The sequence below is a fragment of the Choloepus didactylus genome, chromosome 8 (assembly GCF_015220235.1).
Source record: "Choloepus didactylus isolate mChoDid1 chromosome 8, mChoDid1.pri, whole genome shotgun sequence".
Classification (NCBI taxonomy): Eukaryota; Metazoa; Chordata; class Mammalia; order Pilosa; family Megalonychidae; genus Choloepus; species Choloepus didactylus.
Window position 1 is genome coordinate 17,354,949 of NC_051314.1, and position 18,027 is coordinate 17,372,975.

The window sequence follows — 18,027 nt, forward strand, 5'->3', positions numbered from 1 at the left end:
TTCCTGGCTGTTCAATTTGATCCTGAGACAGCTGGGACCTGTGGGGGTGAGAGACAAATCACTCCTCCTCCTCCCAACACTCTTATCTTAGGGAAATCAGGTTAAAAGGAGTGGAAGGGAAAGCAGGCTGACCTGAGGGGGTTAGTGTCAGCTGGGAGGACAGTTATTCCTGCTTTGGTTCTGGGTGATGGGGGAGAGGGTGGGCTTCTCCGTTCTTTCCCCTTCCTGAGCATATGGATAGTTGCCCCTTGTCATCTCATCTCAAGCCCTGCTGTGATCGCTGCCAGCTGCTCTGTGTATGTTTGTCTCCTTAGTGCATCCTTAGATGCAGGGAAGCCGAGTGGTTGGGTGCAGAGGCCCTGGGGTCTGGGGTACCCTTGAGCAAGTCACTTGGACATTCCAGGCCTCAGTTTCCAGGATACTAATAGAAATAGAACCAACCTCATAGGATTGTGTTGTGTGGGTTAAGTGAGATCACACATGTAAAACACCTAAGTAAGGTTTAACTGTTAACACCATCCTGTGAGGTGGGCTTTGTAATTCCCATTTTACAGATGAAGAAAGGGTGGTTCAGGACATTTGAGTAACTTCCGGAGTCTCTCAACCCTTGAATGGAGAACCCAGCACTCCCTTACACATCTGCCTCAACCCTGAGGGTCACATTCTGTTCTGGTCCCAGCATCCTCTGTGCTGCATGTGTGCCTGCAGGCTTCTGTGTGTGTGCACAGGCATGTGCGAACTCAGCACGGGGCAGGATGGCAGCTCCTCGTGTCAGGGGCTGCTCCTTCCCTCATGTGCAGGCTCAGCCTTGTCCACTTTGGAGCCGGACCGTGGCCTGGGCAAAGGAGCGATCCTTGGCAGGTGGTAAACTAAGCAGAGGCTGGGTAGCTGGGAAGGATGCGGTGAGGTCCTCCCCACCAGCCTGCTCGAGGCCAGCTGGGGTCAGCCCACCCTTCAGAAAGGGGTGCTACCACAGCCTACTCTAGGTGTGGCAAGTTAATTTTTCTCTGGAGTGTGAAATGAATAGATTTCATCTTCATTCCGTGGCTTGTATTTTGGATCATTTTCCGTGGGGAAGCAGAAGGCTCCAGGGTGCTGCTTGTCCACCCCAGCTTCTCTGAAAAACTTGGCTTTGGCCTCCATGCAGCTTGTGTGCCCAGGCTGGCATGTGCTGGCTCAATTTAGAGGAGGACTGAGGGATGGAGACACCGTTTTCATTCACTGGCCCTTCAGATTTAGGTTTACTTGTTCTTGGGGTCCAGGACAATCCAGCCCAGCCTAGGGGAAATGACCTCTCTGTCCCACCCTCCCAAATCTTCCCTGTCCCACGCAAACTCTCACCATTGGACTGTCCTCGCTGAAGCTTTGTGCATTTCCTCAAACCTCTTCTTTAGATCCTACTTAATCCTTGGGAGGGTAACGAAGGAACAGAATTCTTGTCAAGTCCTGTTCATGATGCCTTGGTGGAGAGAACGAAGCATTTTTCTGATCCCTTTGCCTTTTTCCTCTAGATCTGGAGTTTGAGTTTGGGGTGCTCTTAAAAATCCTTGGACTGCACTTCAGGGCCTCTGTGAGCCTCTTAAAATGGTGTGCAGAGGGCTCACTGCCTTCATCAAATTCTCAAAGGGGGTCCTTGATGGCTGGAAGGGTTAGGAACCACTGATCTAGAGGATTGGAAACCTTGGGCTTCCTGTTTATGGAGGGTGTCTCTGTGTGTCTGTAAACACACATACTGTCAGTGCACAATCATCTGTTCATTATAAGGTTAGGTTATGCCCCAGGCATATAAATGTGTGGCTAGCGCCTGCCCGGTCCCACCTTCCTCTCCAGCTGACCTTTCTAGTAAGAAGCCTTTGAGATACATCACTTGGGGGCATCTCTTCATTGTAGGGTTGGGAATGGAGATTTGTGTGATGTTTTCCTTGTAGCTGGATTTCATCTGTTGTTCTGTTGGGTACCGAGGAAACTGGGTTCTTTTTTCTATCCTTGTCATCTTCCACCTTGTCCTCAAAGAGTGTTTCATACATCCCAATTATTTAGGTAAGTCACTTCACTTCTCTGAGCCCGTGAGTTGCTCTCTTTTTTAAGGGGAGATGGGAGGCAGGGAACGGGGGCAGCATAATACTGCCTTGGCTTTGTCAAGGATATTGGGATCAGATTATGTAAACAGGTAAGATGAGTGTGTCTAACACATGTTGGGGGATCATTTGCTGCTGCTGCTGCTGCTGTCTTACCTGCCTGAGGTTGAGCTCTCCCACAGAGAGCCTAACTCACTGTGTGACCTTGGGCAAGTTGCTGAACTAGTCTGAGCCTCATCTCATTGAGGGTGGAGTCAGATTGAGGTTTTTCAGACTATTGGTGGAGACTCCCTGGGGGGTTGTGGAATTACTTAAGAAGGCTGCAACCAGCATTTTAAGAAATGAAATAAAATAGATCCAAATAAAAAATAGCAGAGTGCACGGCATGTCTGTATTATTTTGTGAAACTTTTTTGACATGCTTGTTTTTTTTTTTTTTCACTGGCTGGAGATTTAAAAAAAATTTTTGAACCCCCAGGATGAGATGCTCCTGGAGGCCTCTTCCAACCTCGACTTTGTGTGGTTCCCACATACAGGTCAGAGCAGAGCTGGGGCTCCTCAAGGCCTTGCAGCCAAGCCATAAATAGAGCCCCTCGCAAGATCAAGCTCTTTTAACTGAAGTTCTTTACAAAATTCTGGGAAATGAGCTGCATTCCTGAAGTGGAATAAATCATGTTGCATTAAGGTAGGCAGGATGTGACTTCAAACTCCTGAAGTGGACTCTGTAAGGGCAGTGTCTGTGACTGACTCATTGTGAACTCAGCAGCGACACAGGCATCTTAAGAGATGCGGGAAGATGGGGTGGGGGTGGGGTGGGGTTGGCACACTGGGGGAGCCACCAGCCAGGAGCCAGGCCACAGTGCAGAGAAGGGGCCGAGGTTCAGGAAGCTGCCCCCGGGCTTGCTGGGGGCTGCCCTCCTCCTCATTCTTCTGAGGTAGCTGATATCTCCCCATTTGACACGTGGAGAAACTGAGGCCTGTTAGTTAAGTGACTGGCCAGGAATTCCGATCCCAGGCTTTCTGCTTCCTGAGTCTGGTTCTCTCGGAGACACCTTCCATAAAGGTCATGAATAAGTTATCGCCTTTTGGAAGGTTTCTCTCTTTTCAGCCATGAGGCTCATTGTCAGAGTCAATTGAGGAAGATTGATCAATTCAGGAAGATTGCCATTGACCTCTGGCCAGTCATGGGTCTCCTACAATCAAAATAACTTTGTGAGAGTCAGATTTAGCTCTAATTAAGGCAGGAGAGTGGTTCCAGCCTGGTGAGCAGATTGAGGATGGTGATCATCCCTCCTGGACAGCCACAGAGAAGCCTTGGCCCATTCCAGGCTGTGGCTGTCTTGCCTCCTAAAGGGAGAAATGAACACATGGTAAAAGCCTGCATTTATTGGGCTGAACATTTGCACTTAAGCCCGGGTGACAGGGGTGTTGTTAGACTGACTCCCTTGCATTTGGACCTCCTGGAAGACTGGAGCCTCCCCTGTGCTTTGGTTCATCAGGCACTGTTGCAGCGCCTGCTGTCTGCCAGGCAGTGGGGGCCCTGTGAGGGCTCGGACCCCATCCCTGCCCTTGAGCTCTCAGGCCAGCAGGGCCAGAGTCGGCTTGGGAGTTGGTGGAAGAGGCTACACAATCAAGCTGATTTTTATTTTGTTTTGTTTTAATGTAAATATCACTTAGAGAATAAGGCGGTGCTGAAGGCTTGTTGGGCACTGGCCTGAGTGGCCTTCAGGGCTGTCTTTAGTTTCTGATCTCGGCTTCTGTTTCTCAGCAGTCATGATGTGGATGAGGAAACCAGCGTGCTGCACTTTCCCGTTGAGACAGTGGCCGTATAATTAAATCTTTCAAGTATGGTTATTTTTTTTGCTTTGGGTTTCAGCAAACTATGCTCAAACAGCTTGAGGAAAGAAAAACCATTCTATCAGCAGAACCAAAAGGAAGGGATGACTTCGCTGCAGGAATCTGAAGGGCTCAAGTTGCCCTTTGTGCGTGTTTGGGGAGCCTCTGGCAAGGTCGGGGATGGTACCTGCAGGAGGGCGTGGTTGGGGTGCTCAGTGTACCTTTCCAGTCGTGAAGGCAGCCAGTCTCTGGAACCCGGGGGCGAGTCTGAGGGGATAATCTGGGCCTCGCTATCACCCCCATACCTGAAAGGACTTGCTTCTCTTTGCAGCTTCCCCTGGGCAGCTGGGTGAAAGCTCATTTCTGAGTAGGTGATCTCACCGTGCAAATATTGAACCAATTAAGAGCAAAGTCAAGGTCCAGCGCAGATGACTTGTCCACAGATCTAGCTGGTGGCACGCCTGCCAGATCTTTTACCACTGGGTGAAAGATGATTAATCCTGTGCTGATGTGTCCTTCTCTCCATTCCTTCTTCCTTCCTTTGGTAGACATGAGATGTGAGGGGATTAGGTTACCTTCGTGATGGTTATTATCCTAGACAGTCAGGTTCCCTGAAGACCCAGCGTGGGCTCTGGCCTCACTTCAGTTCATTTCGGGAAGCACTGTGGGAGGCCCCCCGTGCAGTACTCTGGGCTCAGCCAGCACTTGAGTGAGTGGGTGGGGGTGGGTGGGCAGAGGGGAAAGCACTGGCCCTGCCTTCCAGTAGTTCTGGAATAAGGCGGATGGGGCTGTTGTTGGCCTGGGGTGGTATCTGTGAGGAGAGGCTATCTGGGTGGGGTGGCCCTCACAGCTGGTCGTAAGTCAGTGGAGAAGCAGGGGGAGGGCCATCTAGCCTGTCTCCTGGGGAGATGGGTGAACCAAGACAGTGCTGAGGGAGCAGAGTGGCCATCCTGGAGGGCGTCCGGCAGGGGACACTAGAGGTGGGGCTGGAAGGAGGTTGGAGGCGTTGGTCGGGTCTAAAGGCCATGGGTGAACCTGCTTCTCTCCGGGCATTGTCTGAGCTCCTGCTTTCCAGGTTGGGGTGGGCTTGGGGTCTGGCATGAATGGGCTGTCTTCAGGCTCTGCTTTCTGCCCTGAGTCATCGGCTGATCGCTTCTTTCATTATAAAACGATTTCTGTGCTGAGGACCCTCGTGGGGTGTCTTTGGCCCTGAGGGTGGCGTCTTTTAGGATCAGACCCCATTGGGCACTTGAGCTGGGGTGACAGACCCTGCATGAGAGCAGTGCCCAGGGTGCTAGGAGGATACCATTCCTCAGACTCCTGGGAGTGCTGGGTAACTTCTCATTTGGGAGGAAAGGACTGTGGGAGGACACGGAAGCCCGAGACCCTGGAGGAGCTGGGCTGTTGGGTGTAGTAGATCAGAGGGTGAGACCTCTCTTGTCCTCTGTCCCTCTCTTGTGGCATTTAACCACTTTCTCCCTAGTCTAGAGCCTTGGTCTTCTCTCAGATTGGAGGCTCCTTCCTTGCTGGTCCTTGGTACTTTCCAGCTGCTGCCTTCTCACCCACACTTCCCCCTTCCCCCTTCGGTTGAAGTCAGGCCAGGGAGGGTGATTGATCTCTTTAAAATACAAATCTGATGATGTCACTCACCCCACTCCACCAGCCTGTGGTGGCTTCTCCTCGTCCCTGGAATACAGTCCACATTCCTTAACATGGCTGATAAGATCCTGGGTGAACTGCCCCCGCTTTAAACGCCATCCTCCTCTCAAGCTACCCCCCCCCCCCCATTCTTCACACAGGTTTGCCCAGGAAAACCTGAGGGATTCTACGCACAGGATTCTGGAGTCATTTTTGATGGCCTGGGGTCTGTTGGGTGTGAGCAGAATCCAAATAACCACAAGCCCAGCGATCCATGGTTAGGTAAATGGAAGCATTGCTCCTGTGGGCTCCTAGAAATTATGGGGAGCCCCCATGTGCAGCCTGATGCGGAGGGAAGGGCAAAGAGGGGAGGCTCTGGGGCTCCGGTGCTAAATTCCTCTCTGGCCTTTCCCTGGTCTGGGTTTCTTATCTGCTCGGCATCAGCCCAGGCTTGGTTTGGAATACTGCTAATGGAAACAAGTCCCAGCTTCTTCTGCAAGCAAACAACATTCCTGAGGTGGGGAGGGGAGGGGGCCACCTGCCTTCTTCTCATTCCTCAGCAGCTTTAGTCCTCCTTGGCTCTGGGCATCTGGGAAGACCCCTGTCTTCTGGCCTTGGGGACGGGGCCCATTTCCAGTATGCTATAAGGTTGGCCACTTTGATGACCCCTCCCTGTAGATAACTGCTCTCATAATTCTGGTGTTTAAGCAGGGAGGCTCCTGCGTCCATTATCTTGTTTGAGCCTGATAGCAGCCCCTTCTGAGCAGGTAGCACATTTTCTGGATGGTGACTTCTGCAGGGTTGTCCAGTGGGTTATTGCCAAGCCAGATGTGACCCAGCTCTTCTTTGCAGGCCTGATGCACGTCCTGCCACCCCACTGTTTCCCACCCAGCATCTGAGAAATATTTTTCCTGCAGGATATTGATGGGCGCTAAGGCTCACTGGACAGAGTTAAGCAGGTTTCCTTACTGAAGGCTTCTCAGAACCTTTCATGCTCATTGTGCCTCTGCAAGAAGGCCGTGGGTAGGCAGCATTTCCAGCCCCACTCAGCCATGAAACCTCTTCCCTTTTGCAAATCCCTGTAGTCGGGAGTCGCTGCAGTATGCCATGTTTTCCTCTGTGGACTGGTGTAACCCAGAGAGAGTCACCAATCTTCTGGAAACTCTTCATTGGCTCCAGGTGTCATTCCTAGGAAGGATAGGATTGATTAGGCCTGGAGGACAAGATACTGGAGTTGGGTTGAGGAGTTCCTATTAAGTGTTGGATTCTTTGCTGGGAACTTGTTACAACTTCTCTGATACTGGGTATTTTTTCTCATCCTAAAGTTAGAAAATTGAGGTGCTGACACCTTCAAGATCACAAGAACAGTGGTATGTGTATGTGTGTGTGGGGGGCAGTTCCATCCGAGGTCTGTTTGACTCTGAAGTTGTGCCCTTTCCATTCCAGCACAGTGTATTGCAAGCACTTGTCTTGAGATTTTCAAAATCATTGCCCCAAACAGCTGTGGCTTTTCCAAATTCCCTTCTTCACTTCTGAGTCTGTACCAAAGGTTGGTGTCTCCAACACCTGCTTAGACCAAGTGCTCTAGGAGAAGTGTGGAGGGGGCTGGGCCTTTTATTGCACCCCAATGAAGGAGGTCCTTTCGGATGTTTCAGTCTGGTGGTAGGTAGTAAGCACCTCCACCCTGGGTAATCATGGGATGCTGGGAGGTTCCAGAAAACAGATGGCTTATTCAACCTTATGCAAAGCTTCTTGGGGACCATTAAATTTTACCATTTATTTCTCTTTGTGGATTGTAACCCCCAATGTGCTTCCTTTCACTTTTTGCTTTGGTGATATGAAAATAAGCCCATAAATGGCTTGGTTTTTCTAACAAATAAGGTGACCATGCCCCTCTTACATGCTTTCAACACAGATCTCCTTGTTGACTTTGATTCTCTAACTCTGGCCTACTTTCCACAGCTCAAAGGGATTTTCCAGCCTCTTGGATAAACCTTCCTAATTACTCTGTTTTCTCATCTTTGCCTGTTCCTCATTCACTCACTCATTCATTTATTCATTCATGAAACTCTGGGTCAGGTATTGTGCTAGATATTTGGAATTGAGAGACTGAGACCTGGTCCCTGTCCTCAAATAAAACTTGAAATAATTGTAGCTCAACCATTTGCTTACTGCAGTGGGGATGAGTACAAAGCACTGAGGGGATGGACACAGGGTAAGAGTTTCTGTGGCAATTAGGGAGGGCTTTACAGAGAAGGTGGCATTGAAGATGAGATTTGAGAGAGGGTTCCTGGTGCATAGGGTTCTTTGGAGGCTTGGAGGCATGAGCAGAGTGGGATGTGATCGGGGAATTATGAGTAGTTCCAAACAACTGTGGCAGAAAGGAAGGGTGGGTGGCAGCAGGTTAATGGATTAGGTTCACACAGGACCTGTGCCCCATGCAAGGATGACCCAGTTTTGTTCTGAAAGTGTGGGGCCAGTGCTGTGTTTTGAACTAGCAAGTGATATCAATAAAATAAGAAGTAGTATGGATATAGTTTTGGGCTGGTGAGTAATCCTGAAGGCAGCAAGGAGGATTGATTTGAAGGATGTGGAAGTCAGGGGAAGGCTAGCAAAGGAAGCAGTTGCATCCCCATAGGAGGTGATGTGGGCCTGACCTGGAGCGGTACACTGGCCATGGAGTTGGCAGGGGGCTTGTCGACAAACGGGAAGGAGTTCAGAATGACTATCTATGGTGACCAGATGGACAAGGTCTTTCCCAGGATAGGAGGTGGGTCTGGATGGTGAGGGGTGTTCAGGTGTGATGGTGCCGTGGCTCTCCAGGTGGAGATGGCTGCTAGGTGCTTGGATATATCAGAGGACTCAGGGAGTGTTCTGGGTTGGAGAAGATTCACCTGGGCCTTTCTGCTTTGGTGGGAAGCCATGGACTTCCTGGGCCTAATCCTTATTTGCCCAAACTACTCAATAACTAGTATTTGATAGAATCCCCTGGATGGTGAGCTGGCACAGCCACGGGAGCTGCTTCTGAGACGTGGCTGCTACTTGTCTTCCATTAAACACCTGGACCTTCTGAAGCTGGTGAACTTTGCTTATGAATCATGTGCCGAGCTGTCGTGTGGAGAGCCTCATGCCCTGCTTTGGGAAGCATATCAGTCTCATTTGCCTTGTTTTTTTTTGTTTGTTTGTTTTTAATTGAGCATTTAGGTATCTTTAAAGTACAGGCTAAAAGGTGAGGGTAGGTAAGTTCCCTTAAAGGACAGTATATTAAAAGGGAAAATCATTTGTTGGTAACTGTGTCATAAGTGAGTGATTGTTTGGGTTCTGGGAATCTTTTTGTCCAGGAAATTTGTGTTCTATTAAGAAGCTTTGACCTGTGCGCTTCAAAATAGAATTTACTTAGCCGAGTTTTTGTCTTCGTGCTGCTACACTTGCTCCTGCTCAACTGGAGCAGTTTTGCCCCCCACCCCCCGGAAACATTTGGCAGTGTTGAGTGACATTTTTCGTTGTCACAACTGGGTGATGCTACTGGCATCAAGTGGGTAGAGACCAGGGTTGCTGCTCAATAGCCTACCATGCGGAGGACAGGCCCCAGCAGGTGAGAATTATCCAGGCCCAGATGTCCATAATGCTGAGGTTGAGAAATCCCACCTTAAAGGATCAATCACTTTATAGTTAATGAAACACTGCCTCCTCTTTCTACCTTTTGACTTTCACTCTCCTCCTTCAGCCTGGGACACTTTTCCACCATCTCTCCCTTTCCCCTTTTTATGTCTGCCATGTTCCAGGACCCAGCTTAAGCGTCACAGCATCTATGAAACTCTCCCTGGATCCCAAGTTTTTAAATGAACAACCACTTTCTCTTTGATCCTATAGCAAGTCGCTTGTTTCTGTCCAGTCTTCCTTCTTGGAGTCTGGTGTTGGAAGTGGTTGTTCTTATGGGTCTTCAGGTGTGTCCTGTCTCATTGTTATGTATGTCAGCCTCTTGGTGCTATGATATGTATTGAATTAAAGAGTCCTGTGAGAGAGGGCGGCCCGGAATATTATCTGCATTTACAGTCGAGGCTGGAAAAGGTGGCACGTGCTGAAGGTCACACAGCAAATGATTGCTCTTCATTCTTTCACATGGCAAATCTTTCTATTAGGTGCCTGCTATGTTTGGTTGTTAGATGCCAAGGCAAACAGAAAGAAAACAAAGGAGCTTGCTCTCTGTCCACTTTAGCTAGTTGTGTGTCTGCCATCTGTCACTCCACAACACTATACTCTTTGGGTCCTTTACACCTTTGCCACATTTTTTTTTAGATTCTCACTATGTATTAGTTGATTATATAAGCAAATTTAATGGGTTTGAAAATGTCTATACAATGTTACAGCAGCTGCCTGCGTAGAACTTTCCATCACCATGAAATTTTGGTACCTCAGTGGCTTCGGTTAGCTCAGAACCAGTGGCTGTAAGCAGCAAGAGGAAGGGACATGTTCATCTGTGTTCTCTGGGATAGGGGTGGCTATGAAAAAACAAATAGAGGAACCTGCTTGCATAAGTCAGTGATGACTCTGGTACGGGGGCTTCCAGTGTCTGGTTGGGGCTGCCGGGATCTCTGGACTGGAGCCTTGGCCCGCCAAGTGCCGTTGGAGATTGGTTAGTCCAGCTCCTGGCAAACCAAGGCCATACCTGGCTGAGCTGGTGCACACTCACTCACCTTCTTACTTTTAGCTCGAGCGATGTAAGGTGGATGTGTGCAGAGTCTCTTGTGAAAGGCAGTGTGAGGGCATGGTGTATAGCTCTGGGTTGGCAAAATTAATGTCTTTTTACTGATATGTTAATCAGAAGGGTTCTCAGTTTGTTTTCTTCGTTTCTTCTTGTAACTCCAGTGAGTTTGTGGGGAAGGCAGTCATGGAAGCCACATGGGTCTGAGTTTCGACTTGAGATTGCTGACCTGAGTCTCATTTTCCTTGTTTGTAAAATGAATAGGATGAAATATGCCTTATGAATTTATCTTGAGGAAGGAGTGAGAAAATGTAGCGCTTAGTAGCAGTACATGGCAGTTTTATGATGGGTATGAAAGCTCCTAGCCTAGAACTTGGCCCAGGGAAGGCTTTACATAAATCCTGGTTGTCTAGGAATGGAAAAGCATGCAGTGTTTGGACCAATATGTTCCCTCTTTAAGAGGCTAGCAGTTTCTTTTCCAAACAGAAAAATAAATAAAAAGAGAAACAGGGAGGGAGGGAGAGGATTATTGGGAAAACAGGGAGGAATATAAGGTCTGAATGCATGTTTGGTAGGGGGAAGTCAATAATCGAGGAATTATATTTTGAGTTGAAAGCCAAGGTTTTTGGTCAAGCTACTTACTTTCAGTTTCATCATTTCCTGAGAGTCCTAATTTAGCCTTTGGTTGTGTGTGGCTTGATTATGGCCTAAAAAGGCAACTCCTTGGGTTTCTTGGAGTTGGAATGGCACCCGCAGGAAGCCGCCTTGCCGGAAGCCGGGTGGGGGAGGCTGCAGAGGGCCACAGCTGAGCCAGTCACCGAGGCAGGAGCGTCGGTTTCTCTCCCCTTTGCCCCTTGCCTGCTGGTTCCCTGCTGATCCTAGGACTTCCGGAGGTTCCCTAATCTGAGCCACAAAGATCTTTCCTGTAGACATATATAAATATATGTTGTTGAAAGGCTAGTAATTTTTTTAAAAGTAAACCAGTTACAATTTCATACATGTTAAGTTAACTGAATGATACATGTATCTTTTAATGGTACCCAGTCCTGGTGTGGCTGCATCAAACTGTCCCTTGTTTGCCCTGTTCAGATGGCAGTGCACACCAAATCAACCCTTTTGGAAAACGATTTAATAATACATATGAGGGCTGTACAAATGTTTGAATGTTCCTTTGCTCCAGTAACTCTTCTGGAAAATTATCTCAAGGTGTTACTTGAAATGAAGAGGGGGAAAAAAACTCCACAGGAGGGAAAAAACACTAATAAGTGGTGATTAAACAAATAAACAAAAAAAACCTTTGGAATGTTATGCAGCCATTAAAAATGATTAAGCACATGATGGCACTATGGGAAAAGAGTCATCAAAAGTAGGGAAGACACAAAATGTGAAAAATTCTGTCCTGCAAATAAAAGTTAAAAAGCAAGTGTTTCTGTGAACCAGGACCAGATGGGGCCATATAAAAAGAGAAACTGTGATCGTTTGTGGGGGAGGGGGGGTTAACAGGAAGTTAGGGGGATGTTTTCCTTTCATTGGGGGGATGTTTATATTATGTGCAGTTTAAACGTTTCAGAGCAGTCCCAGGACAGTGGGGGGAAGTGGCTGCATGTGGGCTGCTAGTGCCCTTTTCTAGTGCCCCTTAGTTAATTTTAGAAGCCCTTTCCAGTGTGTCCTGGAGAGGTGGCTTCAACCTGTGCACACCGCTGGCTTCCTCACTGGGAGCATGGGGAGTCAGTAGCCTCTTGGGCAGCTGGCAGCCCCGGGGCCCCTGAAGCACGGATTGTGTAGGTTCCCGTCAAGCCCAGGGGGCCTTGCATAGAAACCCCATTGTTTCGCGTGACCTCTGTGGCCCTCCCCACGGTCTAACCCCTGTATTGATCTTGGCCCTGTTACCAATCCACGTCATCCCCACAAAGTGGCGGAAACCAAATAGCTGTGTCCTTGGCCTGGCGGAGCAGGGCCAGCCCTGGGTAATGAAGAGTTCTGCTGGGGGAGGTTCTGAGGCGACGGGGGCTCCTCTCACCTGGCCTTCTAGGGGGTCCTTGGCCACCCTGGTCTTTATGGGCAGGGGCACCATGTATCCCCCACCCCTGCCTTTAACAGCTATAATTCATGTACCTTGCAGTTCACCCGTAAGTGCACACTTCAGTGGTTTTAGTATATTCCAAGTTGTGCAGCCATCACCACAGTCAATTTTTGAACACTTTCACCACTTCAGGAAGGAACCCTAGATCCTTTCGCTTTGTCTCTGTGGAATCCCTATTCTGGGCTGTCACAGGAATGGAATCAGGTAGTAAGTGCTCTTTTCTGACCAGCTTCTCACACTTAGCAGTGTCTTCAGGGTTCACCCATGTGGCAGCACATGTCGGTACTTCATTCCTTTTTTGTGGCCAAACGATATTCCAACCACATTTTGTTTATCCATTTGCCCACTGACAGGCACTTGGGTTGTTTCCACCTTTTAGCTGGTATGAATAGTGAAAAGAATTTGTAGGGACATTTGTTTTCCTTTCTCTTGGGTAGGGTAGGAGTAGAATTCTCCTAGGAGTAGAATTTCTGGGTCATAGTGTAACTCTGTGTAATTGTTTGAGGAACCACCAGACTGTTTTCCAAAGCAGCTGCACCCTTTCACATGCCCACCAGGAGCGTACGAGCTTCTGACTTCTCCACGTCCTCACCAACACTTGTCTGGCATTTTGATTCTCGCCACCATCTGGCTCTTCTCCCAGGAATCGTGTCTTGGTCTCCAGTCCTTGGTGAGCTGTTAGGAGTAGTCAGTGCCAGCTGGTCACTAATTGCCCCTTCCCCTGCCAGCCACTGTGATGTTTATGGCCCTCTGGCACAGAGACACTCCTAAAAGGCTTATGAAAGGGCCGGCAGTTTCCCCAGATTTCCCGGATGGGCCAAGCGCCTGGCTCCTGCAGCCCTAGGGAGCCCCTGTGGGCCTAGAAGCCAGGCCACCAGGCCACTTCTCGCAGCCAGTCACAGGCCTCACTGCTCATCACCCGGGATTGGTGTTGCTGGAGTGAAGTGGAGTCTGAGCAGGGCCGGCTTCTGCCCTCCCTGTGCTGAGGGCAGGAGGATGTTGGATTCTAGTGCCCTGCCTGCTGACAGGCCGCACAGCCCACACTGGGGACGCTCGCTCACTCATTCAGCTCCCTGTCCGGTGTAACGCTCAGTAAATATTTGTTGGATGTTGAGAATGCATTCCCCTCCCCTCCCTGTGCCTCAGGTTATTGACATTACGGCTTGGCTCGAGGGTCAGCCTGACTTCTTGGAGGGTCCCCAGGACAAATGTATGGGGGCAGGGCACAAGTGGGGGCCAGGCGGACTTGGGTGAGAACATCCTCCATGACCAGCTGGTTGACTCTGGGCAAGTGACTCACCTCTCTGAGTCTTTTCCTCATTTATAGCTGGGGACTGGCAGTTAAATGAGACGTGGTGTTCATAGGGAATACGGTACTTGGTACTGGGAGGGATCTTGTAGAGGCCATGCAGTGTCCTCGGGAGTCTCCACTGGGCTGGATCAAAGGGGCCTCTCAGTTATCAGCAAATTTAGGATGCTCGGTGGTGAGGGTTAGGTGAACCCCGCTTTGTATGCTGATGGGAGGTTGTCTTATCCAACCAGCAGCCCAGGAGATCCTGCAATCTGTGATTGCCACACGTTGCTGAGCAGGTGAGTGATGCGATGGGGAGGCTTTGGGGGGCCTGCTTTCAGGGGCCTGGGTGCTGGCACTCTGGGGAGGCTGACTTGGCTGGTGGTCAGGTGAATGGCAGGAAGCAGAGGACAACTGGTGTTTACTCGGGCAGGGAGAAGCCTTTGATTTGTGTGATTGGACTTCCCAGAGTGGAAGTGAGGAAGCCAAAACAAACCAGCAGTGCCCTGGGAGCTGCCTCTTGCCTAGACCCCAGACCCACATGAGCAATCGTGGCAGGCCCTGGTGGTTCGCAGCCGCCTGTCCTGCTGGTTGGTGCTGAGGGACTCTGGGTCCTGCTTGCTCTTGGGGGTGCTCCTTGCAGGGCTGGGGGTACCCCTGGGCCCCATGAGCTGCTGCAGGGTTTGTTTGTGCCGGGAAGCCCCTGGCTGAGGGAGCAGGTGAGTGAGGCTGTCCTGTTCTGCTCCTTGGTCTTGTCCCCCTTCTGTCTGGGGGAGCGTGCAGGTTTCCTGGAGCAAGCCCAGAGGAGCCCTTCAGCCTCCATCTGGAAACCATTTAAAGAGCCCTGATAAGGCCCGGGCCGCACCTTCTCGGACTGATTAGCTTTTCCTTCTCTTTCCCTCCCCAGTCTCCAGAGCTCTTGGCATCCATCTGGAAGCATGGACACTCTGAGGCTCTGGATTTGGAACTGGGGTCCTCCTGGGTATCCCGGAGGAGGGGAAGGATGGGGGCTTAACCTCATGATGGGAACTGGGCAGTGAGTTTTGTCCCTTCTGGGCTGCTTCCTCCTAAGGGCTGGTAGCCATGGGCTGGATCTGCCAGACCAGGTTTCTAAGCCCTGCTTTTGATTCACGCAAAGGAACAGTCCTCTCAGCATCCCAGCCTCCAAAGGAATAACTACCATATTAGTAGAGAGAAGACCACAGGCCTAGGCGTCTGAAGCCCCGGCTCCTCTTCCTGGTGGCTTTGCACAAGTCTCTTAACTCCAGGGAGCTTCTGTTTCCTTGTCTGTAAAATGAGGATAATAATGCTTGCTTTACCTACCTTACGGAATTGTTATGATGAATATCTATTGAGATAGTGTAATGTGTGTGAAAGCATTCCGTAAACACACAGATACAAGGGATTGTTGTTTAATCATCTTTATTTTGCAAATGAGTTTTGAAAAAAGCAAACACACATGTGCTCAAGCTCTTGTTGCCAATAAATTGTGAAGTTGCCTTTTCACATGTGTGCCCCACAAGTGAAGTATTCTAACTCTACCCAGTGCTTGTTCCCCCGTAGCCTGACTTCTTTTCTTCTTGCCTTATTTCTTTGAGTTGTATTATTAAGATGGAATTAAAATCTGGTGACAACATATATTGGTGTTTTATTTTCTTGTTTTGCCTTGGTTGACTGTAAAATAAGAAAAAGGTTTTCAAACTGGAAACTTGAACCATGTAGGATTGCTTGAATTTTTTGGTTAATTAGAACCTTTTTTTGTTGAAAATCCTCTTAAATTGTATGGTCCCACTTCCCTGTGTTTGAGACTCTTATGCTTATCAGTTGGCACAACAGTTTTGTTTATAGAACATTTGATTGAGTATTGATCCTAGGATACTTCTTATTAATTTTGTGCAAAATCTCTAATATCAACTTGTTTTTTTAGTAATATAATCTTTCCCGCAAAAGTTGGGAACAGAAAAGTTCTGGTTAATTGTGCAGCCTGGTTCTATAGAATTCTGCTGTATCGTGGTGCTGTAAAGTGTACAAAGATAGAGGTGAGTGTGGGCAATCCTTGTGTGGCTGCTGCAGTTGTATCTAATGCCTTCTCCTTTTTCCTCCCTTAGGTCCTGGCTGTAAGTCACTATGGCACAGCAAGCTGCTGATAAGTATCTCTATGTGGATAAAAACTTCATCAATAACCCACTGGCCCAGGCAGACTGGGCGGCCAAGAAGTTGGTTTGGGTGCCCTCGGACAAGAGTGGCTTTGAGCCTGCCAGCCTCAAAGAAGAGGTGGGTGAAGAGGCCATCGTGGAGCTGGTGGAGAATGGGAAGAAGGTGAAGATCAACAAGGATGACATCCAGAAGATGAACCCACCCAAGTTCTCCAAGGTGGAGGACATGGCGGAGCTCACGTGCCTCAATGAAGCCTCAGTGTTGCACAACCTCAAGGAGCGCTACTACTCAGGGCTCATCTATGTAAGTGGCTCCCCGAGCATCCTATGGGGGCCGCAGCCTGGGGGCTCTAGGGCAGGAGGTGCCAGGCCCCCCACCCTCTCAGATGCCTGGGATGGCTGTCTGGTAGAGAGGCTCTAAGAAGGGCCAGGACAATGTCCTTGAACTTCAGCACTGGCGCGTCTTGGTGGAATGTTCTATAGAACCTTACTTTTGTGTCTTCCCTGCATAGCCAAGGCGTTTGGTAGTAACAACAGGAAGTCTGTTTTAAGTCAGATGTAGGGAGAGGAGCAGCCGTATCTGATGTATGCCTACCCACCTGCCGGCCTTGGTCCACACCTTGAATCTTTCTGGAAACAAAGAGGTTCAGGTCAGCGTGGTAGATTCCTTCTAAAGTTGGGGAATACCATTTCCTGTTTCTCACCCCGATCCTCCTGCACTACCTGGTCCACTCTATTCTCACCACTTTGCCGCATCTCATGTTAGGCACTTCTGCCATCTCATTCTTTGTAGAGACTTGTAGATTTGACTTAATTCCCTGGGGACCATGGTTTGCACAGGGGTGAGCTACCAAAAGTAAGGCTGGAATCAGTTAGTCCGCCCAATACTTTAGTGCTGGTTCCATGCCAGCTTGACAGTAGAGTCCAGAGAACAGCATGTGCAAAGGCCCAAAACACTTACAAGACCAGGCGTGGTCTTCTCTTTTTCCTCCAGAAGGGATGCATTTGCTAAAAGACAGCTCATCACCTGTTGAGAAAACATTAGGAAATGAGCATTCGCCCTTCCTCTTGGTGATAGACTCCAAGCTCCAATGGCCTTGAGTCAGAAAGTTATGATGTTGATTCCAAATTCCTTCTGTTCTCCCCAGTGGGGAAGAACTATCTAGTTCTAATTATTCCTAAAATAGTTATTTATTTAAATATGTTGTTACGGTCACCTCAGCCTTCTTGGTCTTGAGGCTGGATAAACCAGTTCTCAAATTTTTTTCTGAGCTTTAGGGAAAAAAAATCTTAAGAGATTATTTATTACAGCCCTCTCATTTTACAGTGGGGGAGATCAAGTCTCTAACTGAGAGGTTTACTCAGGATCATATAAGAAAAGGGGGAGCTGGGCTCATCCTATTGCAAAAACAGTGAGCATTTCTCACAGGGTCAGTCTTACCACTTTCTATACAGTTGAGAGTGACTTTAGGACATGTTTCTGTGGCCTCTTGCCTTATCCCACTACACTGATAATTGTGAGTGCCTTGCTTTCTACAGAAACCCTCTGTTAAACCTGGGCCATTTGGATTGCCCAGAAGTTCTGCCTGGGTCAGACCAGTGAGGGGACCTTGCTGATTGCTAAATAAAGCCATAATAACAAACCCCCCTCCCTCCCCGCCTTCTGCCATGATGACCACCTTTTGGGGATGATCCTGATTAATTGAGGATCCATCAACCAGTAGATATTAGAATGGTCCACCTGGATAAATTCTTCTTCAGAGACCAGCTTACTCCAACTTTCTAATATGGCAGGGGGGAAGAATTGAGGCCCAGGGATGGCAAGGGACTTATCCAGGGTCACACAGTAAGTGGTGGCAGGGCTGAGGCTGGAACTTGGGTTTCCTAACTGTCAGCCCAGTTACTGCTCTGTTTCTTGATGAGTATCTTGTTTGGGATCAAATTAAAATTCTCTACCTATAGGAGTGTTAACCACTGAAGTGCAGCATTAGTGACCTGCAGAAAAATGAAGGGCCTTTAAGGAAGCATGTCTGTCTGCAGGGGTGGGATGGGGAGCCACAGTGCCCTTGTTTCTTCTTGGCAGATGTGAGACTTATGTTACACTCACTGCTGTGCTGTCAAGCTGAGATGGTCTCTGCTCAGTAAAGCAGAGCGATTAAGGGCATTGGAGTTGGAGCCTCCAAGACCTGGTTCACATCCCAGCTCGGCCCTTTACTCTGCCACAGGGCAATGTGGGGCCTC

The 18,027-nt window shown here is 49.1% G+C and overlaps 1 protein-coding gene across 2 annotated transcripts in view; it reads left to right on the plus strand.

Moving 5' to 3' along the window:
• Window positions 1-18,027, plus strand: part of MYH9 (myosin heavy chain 9) — a 96,030-nt gene that overhangs the window by 12,825 nt on the left and 65,178 nt on the right. For both annotated transcript variants that reach the window (XM_037846402.1, XM_037846403.1), the window contains exon 2: window positions 15,739-16,090. In XM_037846402.1, the coding sequence (XP_037702330.1) occupies window positions 15,758-16,090 (333 nt within the window). In that variant the 5' untranslated portion in view covers window positions 15,739-15,757. The remainder of the gene's footprint in view (window positions 1-15,738; window positions 16,091-18,027) is intronic.